Source organism: Panthera tigris, chromosome D1 (assembly GCF_018350195.1).
Source record: "Panthera tigris isolate Pti1 chromosome D1, P.tigris_Pti1_mat1.1, whole genome shotgun sequence".
Taxonomy (NCBI): domain Eukaryota; kingdom Metazoa; phylum Chordata; class Mammalia; order Carnivora; family Felidae; genus Panthera; species Panthera tigris.
In genome coordinates, this window is record NC_056669.1 from 10,157,977 (window position 1) to 10,183,206 (window position 25,230).

At 39.7% G+C, this 25,230-nt stretch overlaps 4 protein-coding genes and 1 pseudogene across 9 annotated transcripts in view; 3 read left to right on the forward strand and 2 right to left on the reverse strand.

Moving 5' to 3' along the window:
• Positions 1-7,427, forward strand: part of DLAT (dihydrolipoamide S-acetyltransferase) — a 29,032-nt gene extending 21,605 nt beyond the window's left edge. The window contains exons 11-14 of the mRNA XM_007074852.3: positions 63-178; positions 4,073-4,235; positions 4,743-4,879; positions 5,452-7,427. Of these exons, the coding sequence (XP_007074914.1) occupies positions 63-178; positions 4,073-4,235; positions 4,743-4,879; positions 5,452-5,581 (546 nt within the window). The 3' untranslated portion in view covers positions 5,582-7,427. The remainder of the gene's footprint in view (positions 1-62; positions 179-4,072; positions 4,236-4,742; positions 4,880-5,451) is intronic.
• A 1,727-nt stretch (positions 7,428-9,154) lies between these two features.
• Positions 9,155-14,121, reverse strand: PIH1D2 (PIH1 domain containing 2). 2 transcript variants are annotated; one of them, XM_015542525.2, is made up of 6 exons: positions 13,958-14,121; positions 12,962-13,164; positions 11,730-11,853; positions 11,117-11,362; positions 10,520-10,779; positions 9,155-9,521 (listed from the first exon to the last, which is right to left on the reverse strand). In XM_015542525.2, exons 2-6 carry the CDS (start codon positions 13,136-13,138, stop codon positions 9,387-9,389), a joined length of 942 nt encoding a protein of 313 aa, XP_015398011.2. In that variant the 5' UTR covers positions 13,139-13,164; positions 13,958-14,121; the 3' UTR covers positions 9,155-9,386. The 2 variants fall into 2 exon arrangements, with proteins under 2 accessions (XP_015398011.2, XP_007074913.2); XM_007074851.3 differs by having other exon boundaries at positions 12,962-13,180.
• On the forward strand, positions 11,990-12,452 carry LOC102954490 (annotated as a pseudogene).
• A 76-nt stretch (positions 14,122-14,197) lies between the features above and the next one.
• On the forward strand, positions 14,198-23,413 carry NKAPD1 (NKAP domain containing 1). 5 transcript variants are annotated; one of them, XM_042959128.1, is made up of 7 exons: positions 14,198-14,329; positions 14,759-14,887; positions 15,511-15,587; positions 16,589-16,689; positions 18,264-18,413; positions 19,935-19,988; positions 20,695-23,413. In XM_042959128.1, the coding sequence occupies exons 3-7, from the start codon at positions 15,519-15,521 to the stop codon at positions 21,200-21,202; spliced, it is 882 nt and encodes a 293-aa protein (XP_042815062.1). In that variant the 5' UTR covers positions 14,198-14,329; positions 14,759-14,887; positions 15,511-15,518; the 3' UTR covers positions 21,203-23,413. The 5 variants fall into 5 exon arrangements, with proteins under 5 accessions (XP_042815062.1, XP_007074911.1, XP_007074910.1 ...); XM_007074849.3 differs by having other exon boundaries at positions 14,858-14,887; XM_007074848.3 differs by lacking the exon at positions 14,759-14,887.
• TIMM8B (translocase of inner mitochondrial membrane 8 homolog B) lies at positions 23,325-25,228 on the reverse strand. Its single transcript, XM_007074845.3, has 2 exons — positions 25,094-25,228; positions 23,325-23,721 (listed from the first exon to the last, which is right to left on the reverse strand). Exons 1-2 carry the CDS (start codon positions 25,220-25,222, stop codon positions 23,554-23,556), a joined length of 297 nt encoding a protein of 98 aa, XP_007074907.1. The 5' UTR covers positions 25,223-25,228; the 3' UTR covers positions 23,325-23,553.
• Positions 25,229-25,230: the final 2 nt, after the last annotated feature.

The window sequence follows — 25,230 nt, forward strand, 5'->3', positions numbered from 1 at the left end:
GATATAGTTCCAGTCTTCAGGAAGAGAATTGAAGAAAATACAATGGTTTCTTGTCTTTGCAGATGTTAGAAGGGAGAAGCAAAATTTCTGTCAATGACTTCATCATAAAAGCTTCAGCTTTGGCATGTTTAAAAGTTCCTGAAGCCAATTCTTCTTGGCTGGACACAGTTATAAGACAGTAAGTAAGATACTGCTGGGGAAGGTGTATATCCATCAGCAGTTTTCTTGTGGTTTCTCATGTAGAACTAGGAATGTAGGGGGTGCGGAGAAATGGAATACAGGAGGGAGATGACTTCCATAGGCAAAACAGATTGAAAACAATGTAAAACTGTTGACGAGGTAATGTTCAGTTAGGAAGGACTACAAATTCTTTGAGTGTAGGAAAGGAAGGTAAATTTACAGATATGAATAATTAAAGTTGATAACAAACTTTAGAAAGTAAGGTTGAAATGTTTTTTATTTACCAGTTAATTCTGCTGAACTTTAATGAAGGCAAATTGAAAACAGTACCAAGAAACATATTTGTTAATATTATGTGGGGCTCCTGGGTGGCTCAGTTGGTTAAGCATCTGACTTCGGCTCAGGTCATGATCTCACGGTTCGTGGGTTTGAGCTCTGCGTCTCAGGAAACTAATATTGTTTCCTGAAGTGCAGAGCCTACTTCATATCCTCTGTCTCCCTGTCTCTGCCCCTCCCCTGCTCGTGTGCTCTCTCTCTTAATCTCTCAAAAATAAATAAACATTTAAAAAAAAGTATATGGTAGCATGTGGCTGGCATGGTGCTGTCTTTCACATGTTGTCTCATTTTAATCCTTATGGCCACCTTATGAATTAGGGACTTTCACTTCCATTTTACAGATGAAGAAACTGAAGCTCAATGAGTTAAATAACTTTCCTTGGATTAATTTGTTAGGAAGTAGCAAAACTGACTGGAACCAGGATTCTGACTCCTGTGCCTAGGCTTGTACTATGTAGATTCTTTTATGTTATTATTATTTAATTTTTATTAAAATAAGAGTGTATACATTAGAATATTGCTCCCTGAGTGGCTCAGTTGGTTAAGCATCTGACTTTGGCTCCGGTCATGATCTCACAGTTTGTGAGTTTGAGCCCCATGCCAGGCTCTGTGCTGACAGCTCAGAACTCTCCCTCTTTCTCTACCGCTCCCCCACTTGTACTCTGTGTGTGTGTCTCTCTCTCTCAAAATAAAACATTAAAAAAATTTTTTTTTAGAATATTGCTCCCTGGCTTACAGTGACCTACTCAACTTTTTTTTTTTTTTTTTTAAATCCAAGTTAGTTAACATAATGAAAGAATGGTTTCAGGAGTAGAATTTAGTGATTCATCACTTACATATAACACCCAGTGCTCCAGCTTTGTGTGGTAAAAAAAAAAAATTTTTATTTTTATTTATTTTTGAGAGAGAGTGAGCAGGGGAGGGGCAGAGAGAGGGAGACAGAGGATCGAAAGCAGGCTCTGTGCTGAGACCAGAGAGCCTTATGTGGGGCTTGAACTCACAAGTTGCGAGATGATGACCTGAGTTGAAGTCAGATGCTGAACCAACTGAGCCACCTAGGCGCCCAACATACTCAACTGTTAATCTGAGGTCTACTCCCAAGAGGCAAATACAACTTTTAAACTGTTTTTTTTTTCCCCTGGTATTTACTTTTGTATTTCTAAAAAATACACACACACACACCATTATCCTATCAAATTGATTACAAATTGATTGCAGCACAAATATTGGATAAATCAGTATTCAGTATTAATATTTTTATGCCCATAAAAATATTATTTATGACTAAGAGATGTAGTATGCTGTGAATAGTGACCAGGCTGATCTTAATGGTTTCCTAAGAAGGAGCTAGTTTTCTATGTACTCACCATCAGTTCTTTCTGAAAGTTCCCAGGAGAACTCTAAACCATTTTTCAATCCTGTCAGATGTCACAGTAACCTACTCATGCTTTTTCCTTTGTCATCCCCCTCTGGGAGGACATCTGAGGGTCTTACTATGCCTTATAGACTATATTAGTTTCCTAGGGCTTCTGTTACAAATGACTACAAAATTGGTGGCTTAAAAGAAAAATTTATTCTCTCATAGTTCTGAAGGCCAAAAGTCCAAAAGTAAGGTGTTAGCAAGGCTGCACTCCCTCTGTAGGCTCTCGGGGAGAATCTTCCCTTGTTTTTTCCAGTTTTGGTGGCTCCAGGCATTCCTTGGCTTGTGGCTGCATAACTCTAACCTCTGCCTGCATCCTCACATGGCCTTCTCCTCTGTGTCCATGTCTTCTCTTCTGTCTCTTACAAGGGTACTTGGCATTGGATTTAGGGCCCACCCAGATAATCCAGGATGATTTCATCTCAAGATCCTAATTGAATCTGCAAAGATCTTTTTTACTAAATAAGATCACATTGATAGATTCTGGGATTAAGACAAAGATGTATCTTCTAGAGAGCTGTTAGGAACATATGTGTATAATTCTTTGTGTTGACCTACATTTTTATTTTTCTTGGGTTCATTCCTTGGAGTAGAATTGCCCTTCATCCGTTTGTTTATATAGCCATTGAACAGATATTTATTGAACATGTACTGTTGGCTATATTCATCAGTGAACAAGGTGAGAAACACCATGCTTACTCTCTTAGGAGGACAGGGTAGTTAAGAAAGGAGTGTTCGTTATGTCATACCTTGGCTAGAGCCCAGTTGTGATAGTCACACACTATCATTAGAGCACATCCTTATGTTTACAAGTGACAATCCCACTGCCCTGCTCAGCTTGGGCACTTTGAGGGCTCAGCTTGGGCACTTTGAGGGATTTGGTACCATACCATAATATTCTAAAGCTTGTGCCTAGAAATAGCTGGAGTTCTTCCTGTGAAGTTTTAACTTTTTTTCATTTGCAGAATACATCAGCACGGGCCCTTACACAGACCCCAAGGAGGCTGTGGATACAATTTGGGAGTTTGGGAACTTGGCTGAGGGGGAAAAAGTCATTCCTTTCCACTAGCCTCTAACTGAAATTTGGCATTTCCTCTTATCGTAAATGTAGAGAACAAATCAAAGAGGTATTAACAGTACTTGTGCTGGTGACCAGTAAAAATCACCTATTTTCATATCACAGCTTTGTTGCAGGAGTCTTAAAAGTGGTTTTTGCTTATCACTACTTCAAAATTGTAGCAATTATTAGACCTATTGCCTGATCTTATTAATACAGAAGCACATGTGTCACAATTTTTAAAAAATTTTTTAATGTTTATTTATTTTTGAGAGACAGAGTCAGAGCTCAAGTAGGAGAGGGGCAGAGAGGGAGGGAGACAGAATCTGAAGTAGGCTCCAGGCTCTGCACTGACAGGCTGACAGCCGAGAGCCTGAGCTGGGGCTCAAACCCCTAAACCATGATATCATGACCTGAGCCGAAGTCGGAAGCTTAACCGACTGAGCCACCCAGGCACCCGCAGTTTTGTTTTTTGAATAGCTTGGTAATTGAATTTCAGTTATAGTTGGGGCTTTTTGTTTGGTTGTGTTTTTTTGTTACTTGTAATTTGAGTATTTTGTGTGTTAAAAATATATACTCTGAGAAAGGACACAGATGCAAAGGTACCTGTGGCATAATACAGATTGGGAACCCTATTTTTCTGTCCTGAGACACCACCACCCTACATCCTGAGCTTTGATTCTCCCACGGTGCAGTCCACTCCCTCCACTCTTCCTTCCGTCTGCTCAAGCTCTGCCTGGAGGCTCAGCTCCAGCCAGTCCACTGCATCTCAAAATCCAGGGAGTTCTTTGAGTTCTTGTTGAATTCTCACTGAATGCCGGGCCTTTTCCACCTGCCAGTCAAGGCAAGTGGGAGGCAGTTAGAGGTTATGTGTAACCAACCCCATTTCTTGTCCATTTGCAAAAAGTCCAAGTTAGGGAAAGGGCATAGCAAAATGTAAACACCAGAAGAGATCTCTCTCTGGCTGAACAGTAGGCCAGACTGAGATAAATATCAATATTCTTGCTTAACATGACACATAAGCTCTTAATATTGTTGATGATTATTGAAGTGTCCTTTTCTTTTTTCTTTTGCAATAGAAATCATGTAGTTGATATCAGTGTTGCAGTCAGCACTCCTGCAGGACTCATTACACCTATTGTATTTAATGCACATATAAAAGGACTGGAAGCCATTGCTAATGATGTTGTTTCTTTAGCAACCAAAGCACGAGAGGGTAAACTCCAGCCTCATGAGTTCCAGGTACAGTATTACTTATTTACCTTCTGAATGTTAAGAATTACGTTATTTTTAAGGGCAGCATAATGCTTTTATTGCATTTTCCACCTTTTGATTATGCCTTGTATTCTCATGGACACAAGGCCCTGAAAATAAAAAGTGAATAACCTATCAGAAGCTGAAAATAAGATATTTTCCAGCAATTTGCAAAAGGCACACAACTGACTTTTGTTCATATTGTAATGCTTGTATATTTTCATTAAAGTGTATTCCATTCAGGCCTTTTTCCCCACTTTCAGCTTTATTGTTGTATTTAAATAGCAAATAAGAATTATATACATTTAGGTTGTACAACTTGATGTTCTGATATGCGTATTTATGCGCTTACCATTTTCCTTTCCTTTTTTTTTTTTTAATAGTTCATAGGCCTTTCTTAAAGATGATCTTAAAGTCTTTTCATGTAACATTTTGTCTTTTTTTTTATGTTGAGAAGCAATTAACATGATCTATTTTTAATCTCTTTTCTTCTAGGGTGGTACTTTTACAATATCTAATTTAGGGATGTTTGGAATTAAGAACTTCTCTGCTATTATTAACCCACCTCAAGCATGTATTTTGGCGATTGGTGCTTCAGAGGATAGACTGGTTCCAGCAGATAATGAAAAAGGGTAAGTACCAAAATAAAGAGGGAGTTGTAAGCTCATTTTCATTCCATTATACCTGTTTTTGAGTCTCAGTTTTATAATTATTGGCATAGCCTGTTGGAGCTTAAGGTAGAGTCAGATACAAGTCTAGAATGAAGTTTCTCAGAACAGCAACTCTTCTTATACTAAATGCAGTTAATCCTATATGAGATGGGAAGGCTGAGTTATCATAGGTCAGGGATCAGCATACGTTTTTGTGGAGCCGGGTTGTAAATCTTTTAGGTTTTCTGAGTCATATGGTCTCTGTTGCAAATACTCTGACGTGGTAGTGTGAAAGCAGACAGAGGCACTACGTAGTGTAAATGCATTTGGCGGGATTTGGTCTGTGAGCTGTAGTTTGCCAACTTATGCTCCAGATGGCTGTTTGGTCTGTCAAGCTGGAGGTTGAGCTAGAGGTGTATAGTACATAACGAGTAAGTGGAAAATAATAGTATCTGGTTGGAATTACAGGGTAGGAGTTGGCATTTGGGCTGGTTACTGGCTAAAAATTAGCAATTGCTTTCAGAATACCTAATAATGTTTTTATCTTTTTCTAGATTTGATGTGGCTAGCATGATGTCTGTTACACTCAGTTGTGACCATCGGGTTGTGGATGGAGCAGTTGGAGCCCAGTGGCTTGCTGAGTTTAGAAAGTACCTTGAGAAACCTATCACCATGTTGTTATAATTAACCCAAGAATTTCTAGACTCTCCCAGGTCACAGTGGTTCATTCTTATCAAGATGCAAATACGTTATTATGCAAGTGGTTCTTTTTATTTTGAAGTTAACCAGTTATTTTTGAGTCTGTCCAGATAAGTTATTTGTAATGGGCATTACTGAATTTTTTAAAATGCCAATTACACCTACATATTGTACACATTTAATAAACACCAGATTTTGAGCTGTGTATTCCTAGTCAAGAGAACATGTGGCCTAGCCCTTCGGTGAGAAGTACTTCCATTGGGAAATGCAGAGGTAGAATTGTGGTTCCCTACTGAAACAGATACATAAAAGTAATCTGGATGAAACCTTGAGGTTTTGAAATTTAATTGCCTCATGTTTTGCTTCATTTGAGGGAAAGAGAAGTCAAGGAAAGAGAGAAAGGGTTTGAATTAAACATTGATTTTGGAATTTAACCCTGTTACATGATCTTGGTTTATCATGGATGGGAAGGGTAGAGAACTTTAAGGAAAATAAGTGACATTTTAAAAGTTAACATTTTCTTACACTTCTGCAACTGAGTGTTCTTTGTTTATTTTTCTATGAATTCCAAAATGGTTGTTTTCACCTCTTAAGATGGAATATATAAATATAAACCAGCTACTTGGTATAAATGAGAATTTGTGTGGGTATTTATTTAAGCAACTTACATGTGTAATTCTGAGAGCAGAATTTACAATTAACTCCAAATAAAAGAATATGCTTATAGAATTTAACAGAGAGAAGTTGTGAAAGTAGAATTCTTCCTCCATGATTAACTGGTGGTTACTGACAAATGAACTTAATTGCCAGAATCTGTTACTCAAATAATATTGGAAAATTATATCAAGTAACTATGGAATAGTGTACATATGTAAAATATGGTTTCTAGTGAGATGTGTGCCAAAGTCCATTTATCACCAAGACCTGTCTGAAAGGAAGAGGGAAGAGATATACTGGTAAGCAGTTGGGAGTGCTGAAAGGTTAGAAGCCAAGTGGTCACTTCTACTTGGATAAAGTAAGAAATGTTCAGTGTGTACAAAAAAAAGTGTTCTGTGTTTTTCCACCCAGTGTTGTCTCATGTACAATATGGAAGTCCTAAAATCCTATTGGAGAGAAAAAAAAATTGTTTAGGTTGCTTGCTACCCGATCAGCCTAAACATTTTTTTTCCCATTTTGTTATGATTTGCCTTTCTTCTTGGTGGAGGGGGGAAGAGTAGGAGGTGATATTCAGGATAATAAAAATGAACTGGGAACATTATCACAATTCCAGACTTTCTATTGAATTGATGTGTTTTAATAAATATTTAGAATTGTTTATGATAATTTAAAATCAATCTGATCAGTGTTTTCTTGTGTATATGTGGAACAATCCCCGAAATTTAGGTCTTTCGGTGTTGAATTTATTTCTAAATGTTCTTTGTTACATGGTGCACAAGTAACACTGCATATATTCCAGAAATATTTCCCTTGCTGTATTATTATGAAAACAATTCAATACATTAATCTGATTTTTCATTAATTAGTAATGTTAGCTTGAATTGAAGATTATGCAGAAGGAACAAGTTTATCACAAGGGACCATCAGTATGAGGCACATCTGGTTCAAATACATGAAACTTCAAAGATAATTCATTCTTGGCAAATGCTTATGGCTCTGTTGTTCCCTTGAAAGAAAAATAAAAGGTTGTCTTCTCATAAGAATTACTGAGTTAAAAATTAATCTGAGCTATAACCTAAATCTGGACTCAGTCTATTTCTCTTACCATTATTGAAAGAAAAAAAGTTAAAAGTTTTGGTTGAAATTATTTAAAAATTAAACTATATGTTTTCGATGCGTCTTGTCTAATTTTTGATCTGTTGGTAATTATTTTTCACATTAAATGATTAAGGCCAGGGATAGCTATGTATGTGTACACTCTTAATAGCAACGCATTTTAAGCATAAAGTATTGGTAAAATAAAGGACTGAATTTAGCAGAATATAATCTAACACTTCAAGCTCAAGGAGTTCTAAAGCATCTCGTGGTGGGGTGCAGCACATAGCAAGGTGAAAGCATAGTCTGGCCCTGTTAGATAGTTGACACCAATCCTGAGGTTTGTGAGTGAAGTTACAGGAACCCCAGGCCTGGTCTGAAAAAAAAGTTAACCAGCCGGAGAGATGATATGGAAAGGTAAGGTGGGAAGCATTCCAACTTTTTTTGAAGGATGGAAATATACTAGGTGTGTTAACTTTAGGACATCACATTATACAGCTCTAGAAAATTTTCAGAAAGTAAATTATCCTATTGCTGGGAGAATTCAAATCCAACCAGGTTTAGGAGAATTATATTTGTTTTTAAATATCACGGTATCAACTGTTTATATTACATATACTATATTCGTGTTTTTATTATTAAATTTATTTATTTTTGAGAGCGAGCAGGGGAGGGGCAGAAACAGAGGGGACAGAGAGAGACTTCCAAGCAGGCTCTGCACTGTCAGCACAGAGCCCCATATGGGGCTTGAACACACAAACTGAGCTTATGAACTGAGCCAAAACCAAGAGGTGGACACTTAACCTACTGAGCCACCCAGGTGCCCTGACACTTTATTAGTGTGTAAAGTTAAAAAGCTTTAGAGGCGCCTGGCTGGTTCAGTCAGAAGAGCATGTGACTCTTGTTCTTGTGAGTTCAAGCCCCGCGTTGGGTGTAGAGATTACTAAGAAAAATACTTAAAAAAAAATAAAAAGCTTTAAAATTAACGAGGACTTTAAAGACCTTATGTTGAACTAGAAACTTACAAGGAAGATGTATTTCTACAAGATGATCAAGGATGTTTAAAGTTTGATGTGAACATTGTTGGGCTATAAATTGGAAAGTTGATATCTTTGTGTTGAACAACCATCTGACAACTCAGATGCATGGAAGTTGAGAAACACATCACTTCTGTCTTAAAATCATTTTTTATGTTTATTTATTTGGGGACAAAGGTGCAGAGAGAGGGAGAAAGAGAATCCCAAGCAGGCTCTGCATTATCAGTGCAGATCTGAACCGTGAGATCATGACCTGAGCTGAAATCCAGTCGGATGCTTAACCGGCTGAGCCACCTAGGTGCCGCTTAAAATTATCTTCTTAGGAGAAAGGCACATGTCCCGAAGTCAGCTCCTTTTTCTTAAGGTTAGATTATTTTGCGTCTTAGGTGCAGTAACACCCAGCTACTGTTACTGCATTACTGTATCCAAGACAAGTCCTTTTGATGTTAAAAGGTCTGAGTAGCTTGCACTCCTACCATCAGGGCTATTTTATAGAAGTACAGAGGTTCACAGAAGCATAGGTTTGCATGTTTTTACATTGGCCCTGTATCTTTATAGCTGGAGGAACTGCTTCAGTTCTTGGTAATAAAAAATTTACATAGTCTGAGATTTCTTCCTGATGCAAACATTTACTAGAGACCAGAAAAACAAGTAGACCAGAATTCCAACCAGTAAACCAAGAATTCTCACAATTTACTTGGAAACAGGATTTTCCTAAATGACAAGTTTGTTACTTTTAAGACCATTAGAAATAGCTTCAAAACAAGTATATCATAGCAATAGTGTTTTAATAGTTTCTGCTTCTAGCCAAGTGTGAGGGGAGTTAAAAAAGAAAAAAAGTATAAACATGTTGATGAGAAAATCTCATTTCATTCAAAAGAACTCTTAAGAAACATGAAACCAGTATTGAAGATAAACCACTACCTCTTCACCCATAATGAAGGTCCTATCCTTCACAGGCCTGTAGCACTGAAAACCCAAAAGCAGATGATGCTCTTGACTTATACCACTGGCATTATGATGATTAATGTAGCTTTCTCTTTGATAAATTTTGCTGTAGTCATTTCAGTATCCACAGATTCTGGAAGATTCAGATATAATCTGTACTTCTCAGGGACCTCAATCAATAAGTCATCCTAAGAATAACAAAGATGAAAATAGAAAAGATTTCTTGGTTAAAATATGTGTTACTGGGGATTATTCCCAGTTATTCACACCTTTCCCATAAAATGAGGATCCCATTTACTGCCATGTGACTTGGCAATAAACTGTAAAGTTGCTGTTGTAGCTCCCTGAGGTTTTGGGATTATTTGTTATTGCTCCTCAATACATCAAAAGTTCACTGCTATGGTGCCATAAAACAGCTGTTGCTGTCCCCAGATTATGTGGCATTGACTTTGTGACTGACCAGGAAACAGCAAGCAAAATTTATCAGCGATAGGAAAAACGGTGATCCAGGTTTTAACAGTGATGATAAAGGCCTTAGTAAAACTATCACAATAATTTGAAAGGCAACTAACATGTACCTGGTTTGTGTCTTTAGGTAAAGAAGTGTGAAAATAGAATGTTGGTAGCATGCATTAGTCTTACTGGCTACATTTAATAAGCTACTACAAAAAGAGATGAGCTGAGAAAAGAATTTCCCAGTTTGTAAGTAGGATTAAAAGAGAATATACAGAGCCCAGGAATTCTAAAACGTCAGGACTGAGAAATAGGACTAAGTTTTATTTTCAACCAATTATTTCTCTTGTTAGAGGATTATACATCCTTGCCATTTGAATTCCTGTGAGAATATTCTCACTAGCCCTATTGATGTAGGATTTGGCCTTGTGACCTGAGTTTGGCCAACAGAATGTGGAGTAAAAGTGATATATGCTGTCTGAGAGAAAGTTTTAGGAGCCATTGCATGAGTTACCCATTTGTATTTTCCTTCTTCCATGAGAATGGCATATCTCAGATGGGACCTACCCCTTCACCTGTATCTCGAAATGTGCAAGACCCTGGAGCAGAGGCCTAGGTGACATGTAAGCTGAGTAAACTGCTGTAAACCACTGAGATCGTGCAGTTTGTTACTAGAGTATATTATAGTAAATGTTGACTGACACAAATTTATAGTATTACCTACTCGACTTACCTCAGAAACACTAAGGTCACAGAGAGATGCGGAATTAATACCAGGTAATTCAACTTTTATTTCAATTTTCAGAGGTTTCTCATTCTGATCAGCCACAATTTTTAATTCATAGGCTGGTTCCTTCATCTCTACCTGGCTCTCTGTACTGGAAATCTCCTCTATCAGACACCTTGTTTTGCTTGAAACTTCATCTTTCGGCAATAAAAGTTGGAAGTCGTCTGGATTGCTCACAGTACTACTTATCTGTTCAAGGGTTAGTTCTTCAGGAAAATAAAAGGGGGGGGGGGAGATGAAATTAAAAAAAAATTAATCAACAACATAAAATACTATGAGATTTAGTGTGTGTGGTGTTAGCCAAAATGACAGATAAAGCTGAAGCTAAATTAGTTTGGGAATCTTAAACCAAAGAACTTAGTTAAAAAGTTTGCAGTACTGAAAAATCTTTAAGGACATGCTAATATTTCTAATGCCCAATCTTTCTATTTTTCTATCTTAAGTTTCTCTTTTAAAATCAAGATTTCTAGTTTGCAAAATGTACACAGGATGCAAAAACAATTTTAAATCAGTTAAATTTTCCACTTACATTTCTTAACTTACCCTTTTTCATTTTCTCTCTTAAATCTGTGGGGTCAGTTTGCATTCTCAACAGATTTTGTTTCATCCTTTGAATGCTTCCTTTTATTCTAAAGTTAGTAATGCTGTAAGAGTGTGAGAGAGTGAATTGGAGTTTTTCCTCAATGCATTTCATGGCCATCTGTATTAATTGATCTTTTTTCACTTGGTCCTTTTCTGCTGCCTGGAGAACATCAGGATTGTAGGCCACATCGATGACTGTATAAACATCTGTGTGTGTAATTCAGAGGGTGTGAAATGCAGACAACTCATTTCACTAATGGTACTGTCAGTTAATTTATTAAGCCATAATCCTGATAAAACTGGAAAGTATAAAGTATTCCTGTATTTTTCAGAGGTAATCACACAGTTGCTGTATACACAAATTTTCAATTATGGCATTTCTGGGCATTTTATATGGATTATTATTAGAAAAATTGAACCACATTTATATAAATAAAAGTGCTTATTAGTTATTAACTACATTACAACCAAATAAAATATTTTACTTGTACTGCTTTTACCAAGTAAAATCTGGTACATGCTTATTCCCAATAAAGTTTTTAAAATATGCTTAATCTCCCATAATTCTATGTACCTGATGTCTCAGACCTATCTTCTGGTCTGCCAATACTTAGAGGTACCGGATGAGTGTTTGACTGGGGAGCTGGGATCCTTTTCCACTGACACAGGTTGATGAAAAGTATTTTTTCCTTTGGTTTCTAAAAAGCAAATAATTTTTCATATCTCAAAACCTAGTTGTTTTTTTAAATCATAGCCTAAAGGTAACTCAGATAATTTTATGCTCTAAAATAGCCATTCTGTGTATTAAAACTGTGTTTGAGCCCTTTCACGAAGATGGCACCTAAGGCGAAGAAGGAAGCCCCTGCCCCTCCCAATGCCGAAGCCAAAGTAAAGGCTTTGAAGGCCAAGAAAGCAGTACGGAAAGGCATCCAGGGGCATGAAAAAAAGGAGATCCGCACATCACCTACATTCCAATGGCTCAAGACACCGTGTCTCCAAAGGCAACCCGAATATCCTCGTTAACAGAGCCCCCAGGAGAAACAAGCTTGACCAGTCTTTCCCCGTGACTACGGAGCCAGCCATGAAGAAAATAGAAAACAACACACTTGTGTTGGTTGGGGATGTCAAGGCCAACAAGCACCAGATCAAACAGGCTGTGAAGAAGCTCTATGACACTGACATGGCCAAGGTCAACACTCTGATCAGGCCGGATGGAGAAAAGAAAGCATATGTTCGACTGGCTCCTGACTATGATGCTTTGGATGCTGCCAACAAAATTGGGATCATCTAAACTGAGTCCAGCTAGCTAAATCTAAATTTGCCACCATAAAAAAATAAAACAAAACTGTGTCTGAGAAATTGTACTGTTACCTGATTTCCTCCAAGCTACTGACTTTCCTTCGATATACAGCTGCCACTGCCAGAGGAACTGGGAGGAAGGAGGGGGCACTGATCCAAGCAGCTATTCCAGGTGAATTTGACCTTATTTCACCACTTCCTTACCTCTCAGCCAACTAAGTTCTTTTTAGGTGAAAAACCTCCAACTCTATGATTCTCAAATCATTTTACTTTTTTTTTTATTCTAGTAGAAGATGGCTTATTGTGAGATCTCCAAAATGTATCCAGTGGGAACTTCCCATTCTTACTCCTTCAGCATGATCCTCCACACTGTTTCACTCTCCACTTAGAGTGGTAGTTTCCCTCGAGTTTTCTTAAAGTCGCAATAGCTAAAGGTAAGTTATTCTCTGATTGTTCCAGGATTATTTCAGTCAAGACCTCCCATCCCTGGGAACCAACTCTACATACCAGGATCCTGGTTTGCAGACAGAGCCATGGTTCTGGGGCGGCACAGAGCTGTTCCCCTTCTTTCAGCTGCTGTTGAATAAACTTCTCGTAGCCCTCAGGGTTGCTTTCAGCCAGATCGTCTAGGAGGTTCCAGAACTGAGTAACTTGGGTGAGCAGACCCTTTGAGGAAGACTCCATGATTGAGGTGAATAGGCCTCTTAAGTCTGTGGAAAGATATGACTTAAGGGGAAAAAGGTCTGTGTAACTAGTGATTCATTTCTTCTTTTGGAGAAGGAAGAACAGGTCTTGTTTGGGTGAAGTCAGCACCTGTGTCTAACAAATTGTGGATCAGCACCATTTTTCTTTTCCTTATTCTCTAATTATCTAGCACCCCTTCTTAAAGTTCTCAGGTTGTCGTCTCAGATATCAAGTCCTTACCTCTGCCTAGACCCTCTCAAGTGCTGAGGGGAGTCATTGAAAGTCTGGATTACGGGTGATTTTCTTGTTCCAATACCTGGGTTTTGGCTGACCGGTGCCTATCCAGTCCTGAAACTGCCAGAGGTGTGTGTGGGGTGAGGGCCACAGGAGACATCCTTATAGCTTCCTCCAGCTTAGGCAAAGCTGGAGCTGGAATGCCTAGATCCCATTTTAGCTTTATCACTTAGGTGTGTGACCCTGAGCAATTAGGTTATATACATCAGTTAATTCTCAAAATGAAGACGGTAATACCTATGTCATAGGTTATTGTGAGAATTAATTAATATGGAGAAACTGGGACACTTCGTTAACACTGTATGAGAGTAATAATACACCATCTGTGTCTAGAGATAACCTCCCTTGCCCTCCTCCCCCACTGGAGAGGCGTCCCACAGCAGCCACAGAATGAGGCAAAGAGGAGGTTTGGGTTCTCCGAATACTATAGTAGGGTTAAACTATTTTTTTTTCTTTTTTTAGTAGGGTTAAACTAAATGGGAAGCTTAACTAAAGAACAATCACTCCAGAGGTCGGCGAACCCACCTCCTCTCTCGGTTCCTTGACAAACAGCGACACCTGTTACCAGGGTAACCAGACCGGGTCCAACATCTAATTGGGTCCGGAAAGCTCCAGGCAGAAAGGACTTTTACATCTAGTTCCGGAATCTCCTCCTTCTTGCTTTTCAGTTGAGCCTGACCCACTTCTTTTCCAGGAAGGCGCCCGCCTCCCTTCCGCACCTTTCGATCTCTAGAGGATCCTGGAAACTCTCCTTGTGGGAGTCTCCGCGTCTCCTGTTGGTGGGAAGAGTTTCTCAGGAGCACGACTTCCGGCCTGGAAGGGAAGTTCGCTCCCTTGTCTCCCAGACCTCCCCCTCCCCCCTCCCCAAATCCCCGCCACGCGAGGCTGCGGCGCACGGTATGGGTGTGTTTGTGTGTGTCTGTATGGGGAGGGCGTTTGGAGGGAAGGTTACCGGGAGCTCCGTGGCCGCTGGGGGGCAGGGATCCCGGTGACAGAGATGGGGGTATTTTCTCTGACTTCCCTTTGGAAGCTTCACCCCCCCCTTCGGGCACTCTAGGTATTTCTTGGGGCCCAGTCGAGGATTGTACCCGTCCAGAGCCTCCCCATCCTTTCGGGAGAGCGAAGCCCAACCCCCGGGTCCGTCCCAGAGGAGCGTGAGCGGGGAATGCCCCGTCTACCCGGCCCTCCGGATTCCGCGCCGGCGCAGACTCCGGCCTCAGTCCGGAAAGAGATCTTCCTGTCGGTCTGGGCTGGGGGCAAGGCAGCGGTGGCCTGGGCCGCGGGTGAGGGCAGAATAACCGGTGGGAAGGCTGCGTTTTCACGAAGGACTCGGGTGAAGCTGCAGAGCTGCCTTTGAGCCCTGACTCCTTGGCTTCCTGGGTCGGAGGAGATCTTGTAATGGAGTGGTTCTTCGTCTCACACTAGCAAGATGCCTGATTTCCTCAGGATCGAGGGGTGAGTGAGCGGTGGGGTGGTTGCACAAAACCGCTGCTAGCTACACACTGGATACCCTTGTCATCTGTATTTTGGAGGCTTCTGTACAAATTAGAAAGTAAAATGCTCCCGAGTGGAGAAATTTAGGGCCTCTCTGCATTTGATGTCAAATGTTGACATTTGCTGGTCCCTGATAGTCTCAAATCTAGATATTTGCTTGACGAACTGATTTTGGGATTCCAGAGTTGATTTCTAATCTGGACCTGGTTTGCCTTGGGCAATCTGGCCTGGGGCAAGTTATGGTTTAAGGGAATTTCACCTACAAAATAAGAATGAAGATGTTTGCCTCATATAAAACATGGGATTGTGTTGAAGATTAAATAAAATGGTGCTCTTGAAAGCACTAACTTTGTGCAGTTTAAAAGAACTTCGACGTACATTTATCTCAGTTACATTCATCTTCATATTAGTGTGGTCAGACATTTTTCTTCTTTTAATGGTAAAGGGAAAACTACCCCTTAGGACTTCTGACTTCTTGTTCAGTGATCTTTTCTTTACCTCGTGCTTCCTTATAACATTGTAATAAAAGAGAAGGTAATAAAGGAAATTATTTTTATTAAGTGTTATATCTTGATTAATTTCAGATTGAAGAATGTCCCGGGTTCCATTGGGGAAAGTCCTCCTGAGGAATGTCATCCGGCATACAGATGCTCACAATAAGGTAAGAGGTACAATCTGGTTATTCCTCAACATTTATTGAAGGCATACAGTGTGCCAAGCATTATTTTGGCAGTTTGGAGATACAAAGGTGAATAAAATCGGTAATTATAATCAATTTGATAAGTACTGTAATAGAGACATACACAAAGTGCTTCAGTGCACTGAGGAATGAATAATGAAATCTGCCTTGGGAAATAAGGAAAGGCTTCACAGAATGGGTGGCATTTGAGCTGCTGATGATATTTGAATTAGTTCTCGTTTAACAGGTTAAACTTTACCATGTGTAAAAGATCATTCCAGACAGAAGGAACATCATGTACTCACATGGCAACAAAAAGGAGCATGAAGCACTTGGGGCTTGGCAATAAACTGTGCATTCAGAAAGTAGGGAGTGGGGGGGGGCGGGGCCACGGGGTAGTGAGGGAAGATAAAGCTTGAAGGGTAAGTTAGAGTTGGCTTGTGACGCTTTTTCCTCTAAATAATAAAGAAACCATCAAAGTCTTTAATTTGTATTTGTATCTTAGATGATTAGTTAGCTGGGTAGGGGATAGATCAGATGGAGTGAAATAATAGAGACACCAGTTAGTCAATTGCAGTGCTACCGGTGAGAGATGATGAGCAGTTCGCATGAAAACAGTGACTGAAGTGACAGTAAACAGGGATGAAGAGGAATTTAGGAGATAGAATCCCAAGAACTTGGTGACTAATTGAAACAGAAAGGATTATCATTTGATAATTGCAGCATAATTGCAAAATTAGTAAGGTGATAGGTGTGTCTGTGCAGGGTTAAAAAGTTCTCGTGTGGCTGCAGAACATTTGAGATTCACTGGGTCGGATTATTTAGCCACTCTAGAAATCCTGAATTTGTTTCCCAGGTTCCTGGTTATAACCCAATCTGTAATGCAATAATTAGTGCAGAGTGTTTTGTCAGTTACTTTTCTTTGATGTAAAATGTTATTTTTAGTCATTTATTTGTATTTCTTTTCTTTAAAAAAAATGTAGATTCAGGAGGAATCAGATATGTGGAAAATAAGAGAACTGGAGAAACAGATGGAAGATGCCTACCGGGGAACCAAAAGGAAAATGTTACCCAGTAGTTCAAGGTGAAATTGCAACTCTAAGAACCAAAATAATTCTGATCTTCTTTAGAACTGTTAACTTTCACGTAAAAGCATTTTAGTACGCTAAAGATAGATGAGTTCAGTTCTGTGAATCTTTAAGCCTTCCTTCTTTCATAAATCTAGACCCACGCATAAAGATAGTGGCTATGATACATATGGCTTAATTCTTGGTACTGAATTCCAAAATTCTACCTTGAACAACTTTAAAAGTTAAGGATTTTGTGTATTCTGACCTTGCTTGGTGGCTTTTAAGATTTACTGTTGGTAACTTACAGTCACTTAAGCTATCATTCACTCCTTTCCTCTGTTAGTCTTAGATTCTCTGTGAGTCTTTTCTTTACCCCATCTCCTTGTTGTGTTCACCAAGTCACACAGCCTTTCACATTACCTTCTAAATAGTTTCACTGTTGAGTATAAAGGATAATACAGGCTTAGCTGTCTTATCTATGGAGGTATAGGAATGTCTGAGTATTGGGAACATCTCTTGGGCTTCATATGCCTGTTAGTGTAGAGCTGTGTATATGAAAAATGACTATACTAATAATGCTAATTTCTAAACCCACCCAGGGAAACAATATATGAGATATTTAAGGAGAGTGAGTGTGCCTGTGGAGTACTCAGGCTTTGGAGTACATACAACTCAGGATTGGCTGTATGTGAAGGGCTTTAAACAAGAAAGTATTTGGGGTCTCCAAGGTAAAGAAGGCATGGTCTCAATATAAAAATAAATATCTTTGCAGATATTTGCAGATAAAATGTTTCCTTTCTAAAGATGGTCCTTTGAGAATTTAGAAGTTAGTGCAGATGATGGTTTGTCTTGTATTGCTTGTTCAATTCTAAGAGGCATTTCCAGGAACAAAATACTATTTTTAGAGTGAATTATTAATACCTGTCATGGTCTAATAAATCTTTAAATCATAATCTCTTTAGGGGCAGGATTCTGATTGTCTCATTTGCTATTACATTCCTAGCAGCTAGAACTTGTGCCTAGCATATAGGCGGCCCTTAAACATTTTTGATAATCAGTTAGCTTGCAGAGTGACTTGTTAGTGGACCTTGTAAGCACAGGCTGTGTCAATGGTTCTCAACTGTTTTTCTACCCCAGCATCCTCATGGGTTAGGCCTTGTTCCTACTGTTACTATGACCTCAGTGCAGAAGGTTGCTGGTTTTCGAGGAAGGGAAAACCTTCCCTGGAGATTCCGAAATCTCCAGAGTAGTTGGAAATTGTCACCAGCTGTGATTATTCTCAGCATCCTTCTTTGCATGCCCTCCTACTTGAGAATCAGTGAGCGAGCTACAGCATGCCATAGTCCATAAGTCATTTTTGTCTGTATCCTGCAATAGGATGGGTAGTAATGGTCAGATTTTCCCTGGATAAGTGTACAGACTTAGACAGTAGAACAGATCATGACTTTTTACATTTTTTTTTTTTAATACTAGTTATCAGGTGGTTGTTTTCCCCTTAGCTTGTTCAGTGGGTTTTGTGTATGACATTCCATAAAGGAACCTTGCAGATTGCTTCCAAATATAAAAGTTCTTCTGTTTTTCCTTATAGCCGGATGCGTAGTGATGGTTTTGATGAAGAAAGTCAAAGAGACTATTGGAGGCCAAAGACTGAAATTTCTGGGGCACTGGAAGATGACTTTCTTAAGGCTAAATCCTGGAATAAGAAGTTATATGATTATGAAGCTAATATGCCAGACAGGTTTGTAACTAAATTCTTGTGACCATTAATGATATCTGACTTGAGAGTATATACTTTTAAAAATTAATTATCCCTACAAAAACTTGCACACAAATGTTCATAGCATAATTATCATAATGGCCCCAAAGTGGAAACCCAAATGTCTGTCAACTGATGAAGGGATAAACAAAATGTGGTACAGTAGTCCCCACCCTTATCCATGAGGATATGTTCTAAGACCCCCAGTGGTTGCCTAAAACCGTGAGTAGTACTGAACCCTATATATACTATGTTTTTTCCTATACATACATACTTATGATAAAGTTAATTTCTTTTTCTAGTTTTTAAATATTTATTTTTGAGAGAGAGAGTGAGCACGAGCAGGGGAGGGGCAGAGAGGCAGGGCAGAGGATCTGAAATGGGCTCTGTGCTGACAGCAGAGAGCCCTACCCCAGGCTCAAACTCACAAACCATGAGATCATGACCTGAGCTGAAGTCGGATGCTTAACCGACTGAGCCACCTAGGTGCCCCTGATGAAGTTTAATTTCTAAATTGGAGACAGTAAGAGCTTTACAATAACTAAAAATAGAACAATTGTAACAATATACTGTAATAAAATTTATGTGAATGTGGTTTCTCAAATATTTTATTAATACTGTATTCATCATTCTTCTTGTGATGATGTGAGATGATAAAATGCCTGTGTGATGAGATGAAGTGAGGGGAATGATGTAGGCATTTTGATATAGCGTTAGGCTGCTGCTGACCTCTGACAATATGACAGAAGGAGGGCGATCTGCTTCCAGAAAGCAAAACCGAAGATAAGGGGGGACTAATGTGATGTTCTTTGACGGTGAGAGGAATAAAGTACTGATATACTGTAACATGGATGAAGCTTGGAAACAGGTGGAAAAAACCAGACACAAAAGGCCACTTATTACATGATTCTATTTATACGGTATGTCCAGAATCGGCAAATCCATAGAGACAGAAAGTAGATTCGTGGTTGCCATGGGCTACAGGAGAGGGAGGAATGGAGAGTTAGTGCTAGAGGATGGAGTTCCTTTTTGGGTGATGAGAGTGTTCTGAAATTAGATAGTGGTGACGGTTGCACAACTCTGAATATACTAAAAGCCACTGAATTGTACACTTCAAAAGAGTGAATTTTATGGTATAGGAATTACATCTTAGTAAAATTGCTCTGTAAAAAACAATTGTCCCAATATAGACAGCATTATGTTAAGAGTTGTTTTTGGAGAAGTATTTCACAGCTAAAGAGCAGAGTAGAAGAGTTCTTGAGAATGGCAAGTTCTCTTACAAATGGACAAAAGAATCCTTTGTGTCTAAAATGATAGTGTGCAGTACAGAAAATGTAGCCAGTTAAGTTACTGAGCTTGAAGATGGGGTTGGCTCTATGGTGTTTTCTTTGTTCTGTATGCCTGTCTGTGTATGGGTGCACTCGTAAGTCCGTCTAATTTTTTTTTAACTTAAATGTATGTATTGCCTTAATAATAACATATAATATCTGTGTCATCTTACAGATGGGGTCACAGCGGTTACAAAGAGTTATACCCTGAAGAATTTGAAACAGACAGGTAAGGCAAATAGGCTTACTGAAAAAAAAGTTAGAAACCAAGTGAACCAATACCAAGTAATACTATTCCAAATCTGAACTATAAATGGGGTTCCTAATTTTATTTATTTATTTATTTATTTATTTATTTATTTATTTATTTAAAAAATTTTTTTTATTTATTTTTGAGACAGAGAGAGCATTAGCAGGGGAAGGGTAGAGAGAGAGGGAGACACAGAATCTGAAGCAGGCTCCAGGCTCTGAGCTGTCCGCACAGAGCCCGACTCGGGGCTTGAACTCATGGACTGTGAGATCATGACCTGAACCAAGTCGGATGCTTAACCAGCTGAGCCACCCAGGTGCCGTGGGTTCCTAATTTTATAAAGGAGATAACATTTGCCATTAAAAATGTAACCAGAAAATAATAGGCAATTTAGTTTGGAGATACTTGATATTTTGCCGTTTCCTGATTGATGTTCTGCATATACATAGCATTTAGGTTCTTCTACATAGTATTCCATACAGTAACTCAAGGTGACAGATGAGAATTTATCTTTAAGAAAACAAAATGAGAAAACAAAAAGAGTGATAGTCTCATAGTAACCCTACGTCAAAGCTCGTATTTAAAATTCAGATGTTAACCCCAACTTTCTATCTAGAGTGTAGAATACTAAAATATTAATAGACTTTTTATTTCCTATAGTAAAGCAGTTTCTCTTTTTTATTAGTAGTGACCAGCAAGATATTACCAATGGAAAAAAAACATCTCCCCAAGTAAAATCATCTACCCACGAGTCTCACAAACACAAGAAGTCAAAGAAATCCCACAAAAAAAAGCAGAAAAAAAAGTCACACAAAAAACAGAAGAAAAGCAAAAAGGAAGCCACAGATGTAACAGCAGATTCCTCAAGCGAGTTTTCAGAAGAAACTGGGGCTTCTAGTACCGGGAAAAGGAAACAGCCACATAAGCGCAAGAAAAAATCCAGGAAAAAGTCGCTCAAGAAACCTGCTTTATTCTTGGATGCAGAAAGTGATACTTCCCAGTCCGATGATTCCGCATCCAGCAGTTCTGAGGAAGGCGAGGAAAGAGACACTAAGAAAACCAAAAGGAAAAAGAGAGAGAAAAAAGTCCATATCCCTGTAGTTAACAATGAAATACAGGAGAGGACAAACAAACGCACAAATTGGAAAGTGGCTACAGATGAAAGGTCTGCAGAGAGTTCAGAGGACGACTAAATGAGAAAGAAACATTCTTCATTTGCCCATCTGACTGGTTACTTGCAGCTCTGTCACCTTGGGGTTTTGCCAGTGACTCTATTGCCCAACACAGGGGCCCTGAGGTCAGAGCTGTCCTGTGCCATCTATATATGTTCTGACAGACTTGTCTTGTTTTGGCCTGTTACACTTGATCCTCTTACTGTTAATAGGGAATCTGGTATTTTGTTATGAAGTTTTCTCGAAGAGATTATTTTTTGCAATTAATCACATTTAGGGTAGAGTGCATATACAGCAAATTAAAGGACCCAGAAAGCTGAACCCAATAATGACCTGGGTACACCAATTGGAATGTTGAATCTGGGGAAGGGCAAGGGTTGGGATCGAGAGGTGGATTGGAACCGGTGCTGTGTAGAATGCTGTAAGGGAACATCGTGTTGCTATCTTTATATAGCAGGTGCCAGGACTTAACTTTTTGTGTCTTCAGCCTTGGTGCTTTGATCTTTCTGTATTTGGCCCCTTAGATATGGTCCAGTTTATTTAATGAGAAAAAGTGTATAAGAACAAGATATTTTTCCTTCATAATACCCATAGACCGCTGTTATGAGACTAGGGTTTTTTGGTCAAATTTCTCTGCTGGACAGGGTCTGTGGCTACACTCAGTATACCCCTAAACATGGTAATTGGATAGTAAATGGTTTTCTACTTCCTTTGTTGTCTATTGCCTAAATGGCCTTGTGTTCAAAATTCTTTCTTCGGTTGTCTTAATCCTCAACCAAATGGGATAAAGTTAGGAATTGGTCATGCTGTTTAATGGTGCTCTGAACAGGATTCAGGGTTGCAACTGCCATTTAAATGTTATCTTCCTTGTTCATTTCTAAATCTATTAATGAACTTTAGATTTTCCCTGAAGTTATGTTGAATCAGTTCCAAAATGAAACAGGCTTCTCAGGGATGCACCCACTTCTTCCCAGTCAGCCTTCTGATTACAGCACCAAGCAGAGACCGTATTATTTCCCTTTGCTCTATACTGTGATCTCTACTGTTAATTCTTAAAAAAAACAAAATATCACTGAAAAAAGGCTGGTAGAACACAGGTGAGTTTTTTCATTATCACGGAATGTCAAGTGACATTGTTTTTCCTGGTTGTCACTTCATCGGCTGAGTAGAAAACTTGAAAACCCAGACTTTTGGTCTTGGTTCTGCCACTAACTAGTTATGAGGTCTGAACAGGTAAGTTAACCTTCCTGGCCTTACCTTCCCCATGTAGAATACAAGAAATACTTCATGGTAGCATGACAGTCTAAGACACCAGCAATAGAATAGAACTATAACAACATTCCATGAGGTGGTAATACTTTGTGGTTCTAACTACTAAATTTGTTCTTTCCAGAACAGATTTCTAATAAAGTGCTTAGTCACAAAATACATGGTTGGCTAGAGGTTCTCATCCCTTGATTATAAGCAGGTGCTACCTTTGAGGATATTTACTTGAAATATTAATACTTTGGTACTCAACTGTCATTGTTCCATGGCGTATATTTTTACCTTTGGGATTAGTGGGGGCCCATGGGTGGGAGGGCAGGACGTCTGTAATTACTACCTCTTAACCTAAAGCAATTGTTTTGTTCTTGAAGTAAGTGAAATCTTTGTTGGAAGGAGTCTTCATGTATTTTTTTGAAGCATTGTTTCTGTGCTGTAAAAGTATTGATTTTAGCACAGACTCAGGAAGATGGGCCAGTGGAACAAGGCATTTCCAGGAAGTTGGTTCTGTTTTGGGCTTGACCTTCCCTTTCTCCCATACTAGCAGGCCTATTTCTATCCCAAGAATACACATCTTGCCTGTTTTGTTTTTTTGGTTGTTTGTTTTTTTTTTTTTTTTTGCCATGTTTACCTTTTCTTGGTCATGTATAAGCAATAAAGCTGTTTTCTGTTCTTCACCCTTCTCAACCCCAATTTCTCTTCTATACCTTAGGCTAAGGTTTTGATGGTTCTTCTAGCCCCCTTAATTAGTGGTTTAGGATGGCCCTTCAAAACCCAAGATCTCTCATTTGCACTACTGGTCTTGGAACACTTGCTTCTAGTGTTCCTGCCCATCAGAGATCTCTATATTAAATCCTAGAATGGGGTTAAAAAAAAAGAGTTGGAGAATTCACATTTATTGAGTAATTGTTGTGATACAACATGGAATTTCTGAATTCCAAATAAATAAATTTCACTTTTTGAACATTTGATCTGTGACTTTTTAGCACCAACAGGCTTGGTAACAGCCTCAAGTTCACCTGACAATGGGCTGACGACCTTCCCCCAGTGGCCCATCAATCTGCTCTAACAAGTCCTTTGTTTCTTCTGTCATTCTCCCAACGGATGGCCTATTGCCCTCCTTTCTGTACAATCTGGGCAAAGCGACTGGTGATAGCAAGAGTAGTGTCAATGAAGCGGTCCACACAGCTGGAGAGGCAGTTTTCAGTGCGAGAGTCTAGGCGATTCCCTGGCTTCTCCACACATTTATCCCAGCATAGCTCCATGAAGTGATGCACCTAAGGAGAAAGAAAATAGCCATTGATGTCTGCATATAGGTCTAACTCTGCCAACTTTATTTCCTTCCCATTCTTCTCATTTTCTATCACCTGATGGAATCATTCAATCAACAAACCATGGGCTCTCTTTCCTCACTTCATAACTTGTCACCAGTATGGCCCAGATCCTTGTCCTTATGTTGCAGTAATCCTTTATCCTCCCCATTTCTGTTTTTCTCTTTAGTGATTAAAAATTACTCTCCGTCACGTCACCCCTGTGTTTGCTTAATGCATCAGTTCCTCTCAGCCACTCAGGGCACTCCCTTATTTAACCACTAACCTGTTGTGCTTCCATGAAGTACATGCATAGCATACTCGACCCTTAATATTCCTGGAATGCCCCCCCTAAAGATTTTTCCCATTCTTCAACACAGTTCAAATTTTTACCTCCTTGAAGGCCACGGTCTATTTTTTACAACTGTGTTAAGTCCTTAATCAGACTGTAAATTTTCAGGCAGGGTGAGTATCTTTTATCTTCCCAATTAGCTCGAGTATAAGCTGGGAAGGTATGGTACCAATGAATGTCCCCCAAACCACTGCATTCATCTCACTCCAAATCTATCCCTTACAGAGCAGTTCTTTAACCATTTACTGAGGGCGTCCTTTTTGGGATGCTGAGTACTCAGTCAATACTGTCTGCGGTCCTAAAGTGTGACTGTCCTCTCAGTCTGAGACGTGGTTAAGCAACAAGCCATACTGGGAGTGGTCCTGCTGCTAGTAAGCGACCAGGCCGGGTTTCAAACGGTGGCGAAAGGGCTCCAAAACACTTGTTCTAAACTACAGTCCACACGGACTACTTCAGAGTCCACTTTTCTCCATTAATGTCCTACTACTTTGTCGTTTTCAAATACATTATCGTATATGGTCTCTACAATCCAGTGAGACAGCAGGCGACTGACTGCAAAACCAGGACCCATATGGGTGGGTGTCTTGCCTAGAGGTACGTGGCCTGTAAGGGGCAGAGGCTGGATCAGAACCCAGACCTTCCGAATGCCAAGCCCAGAGAGCTCGCCGCCAAACTAGTTTCCGGTGACCTTGGCGTCGCCCGAACCTTTCTCCTCTGCTTTACACTTTCTCTTTCCCCCACGCCGGGTTTGCAGAATAGGCACCCGAGCACTACTGGTCACCAGGGCCTGGAGGGCCATGCTCATTTCTTTTCCGAGAAGAACCGGGCGCAGCAAGAACGAGCATTGGGCAGCCTCCCCGTAGCGAGGTGGCAGAGCTCTGCTAGTTTTTTTCTAGCGGCAGTCACTTCGCGGGCTGAGTAAAGAGCCTGAAAAGTCAACCTGAGCCTCAGCCTCCTTTCTCTCCACCGCGGTCCTTGTCCTCGCACCTGTGCCGTGAACTGCGCTTTCTGTTGTTCGGCTGCCACCAGGCGCTGCAACTCCGCTTCGTCCGCCTCACCCAGCTCCGCCATCGTCCACCTCGAACTCCCGGCCTTCCTACGAGCGTGTGTGCGCATGCGCGGCG

Excerpts from the sequence above, each read along its gene's own strand:
- PIH1D2 (XM_015542525.2), bottom strand. The coding sequence starts at position 13,138 with ATGGAGTCTTCCTCAAAGGGTCTGCTCACCCAAGTTACTCAGTTCTGG. Across the intron at positions 10,780-11,116 it reads AAGAGAGAAAATGAAAAAGG|AACTAACCCTTGAACAGATA; the intron begins GTAAGTTAAGAA and ends ATTTTCCTGAAG. Across the intron at positions 9,522-10,519 it reads GTGACCTTAGTGTTTCTGAG|GATGACTTATTGATTGAGGT; the intron begins GTAAGTCGAGTA and ends TGTTATTCTTAG.
- NKAPD1 (XM_042959128.1), top strand. The coding sequence starts at position 15,519 with ATGTCCCGGGTTCCATTGGGGAAAGTCCTCCTGAGGAATGTCATCCGG. Across the intron at positions 18,414-19,934 it reads GAAGCTAATATGCCAGACAG|ATGGGGTCACAGCGGTTACA; the intron begins GTTTGTAACTAA and ends GTCATCTTACAG. Across the intron at positions 19,989-20,694 it reads GAAGAATTTGAAACAGACAG|TAGTGACCAGCAAGATATTA; the intron begins GTAAGGCAAATA and ends CTTTTTTATTAG.
- TIMM8B (XM_007074845.3), bottom strand. The coding sequence starts at position 25,222 with ATGCGCACACACGCTCGTAGGAAGGCCGGGAGTTCGAGGTGGACGATG. Across the intron at positions 23,722-25,093 it reads AAGCGCAGTTCACGGCACAG|GTGCATCACTTCATGGAGCT; the intron begins GTGCGAGGACAA and ends CTTTCTCCTTAG.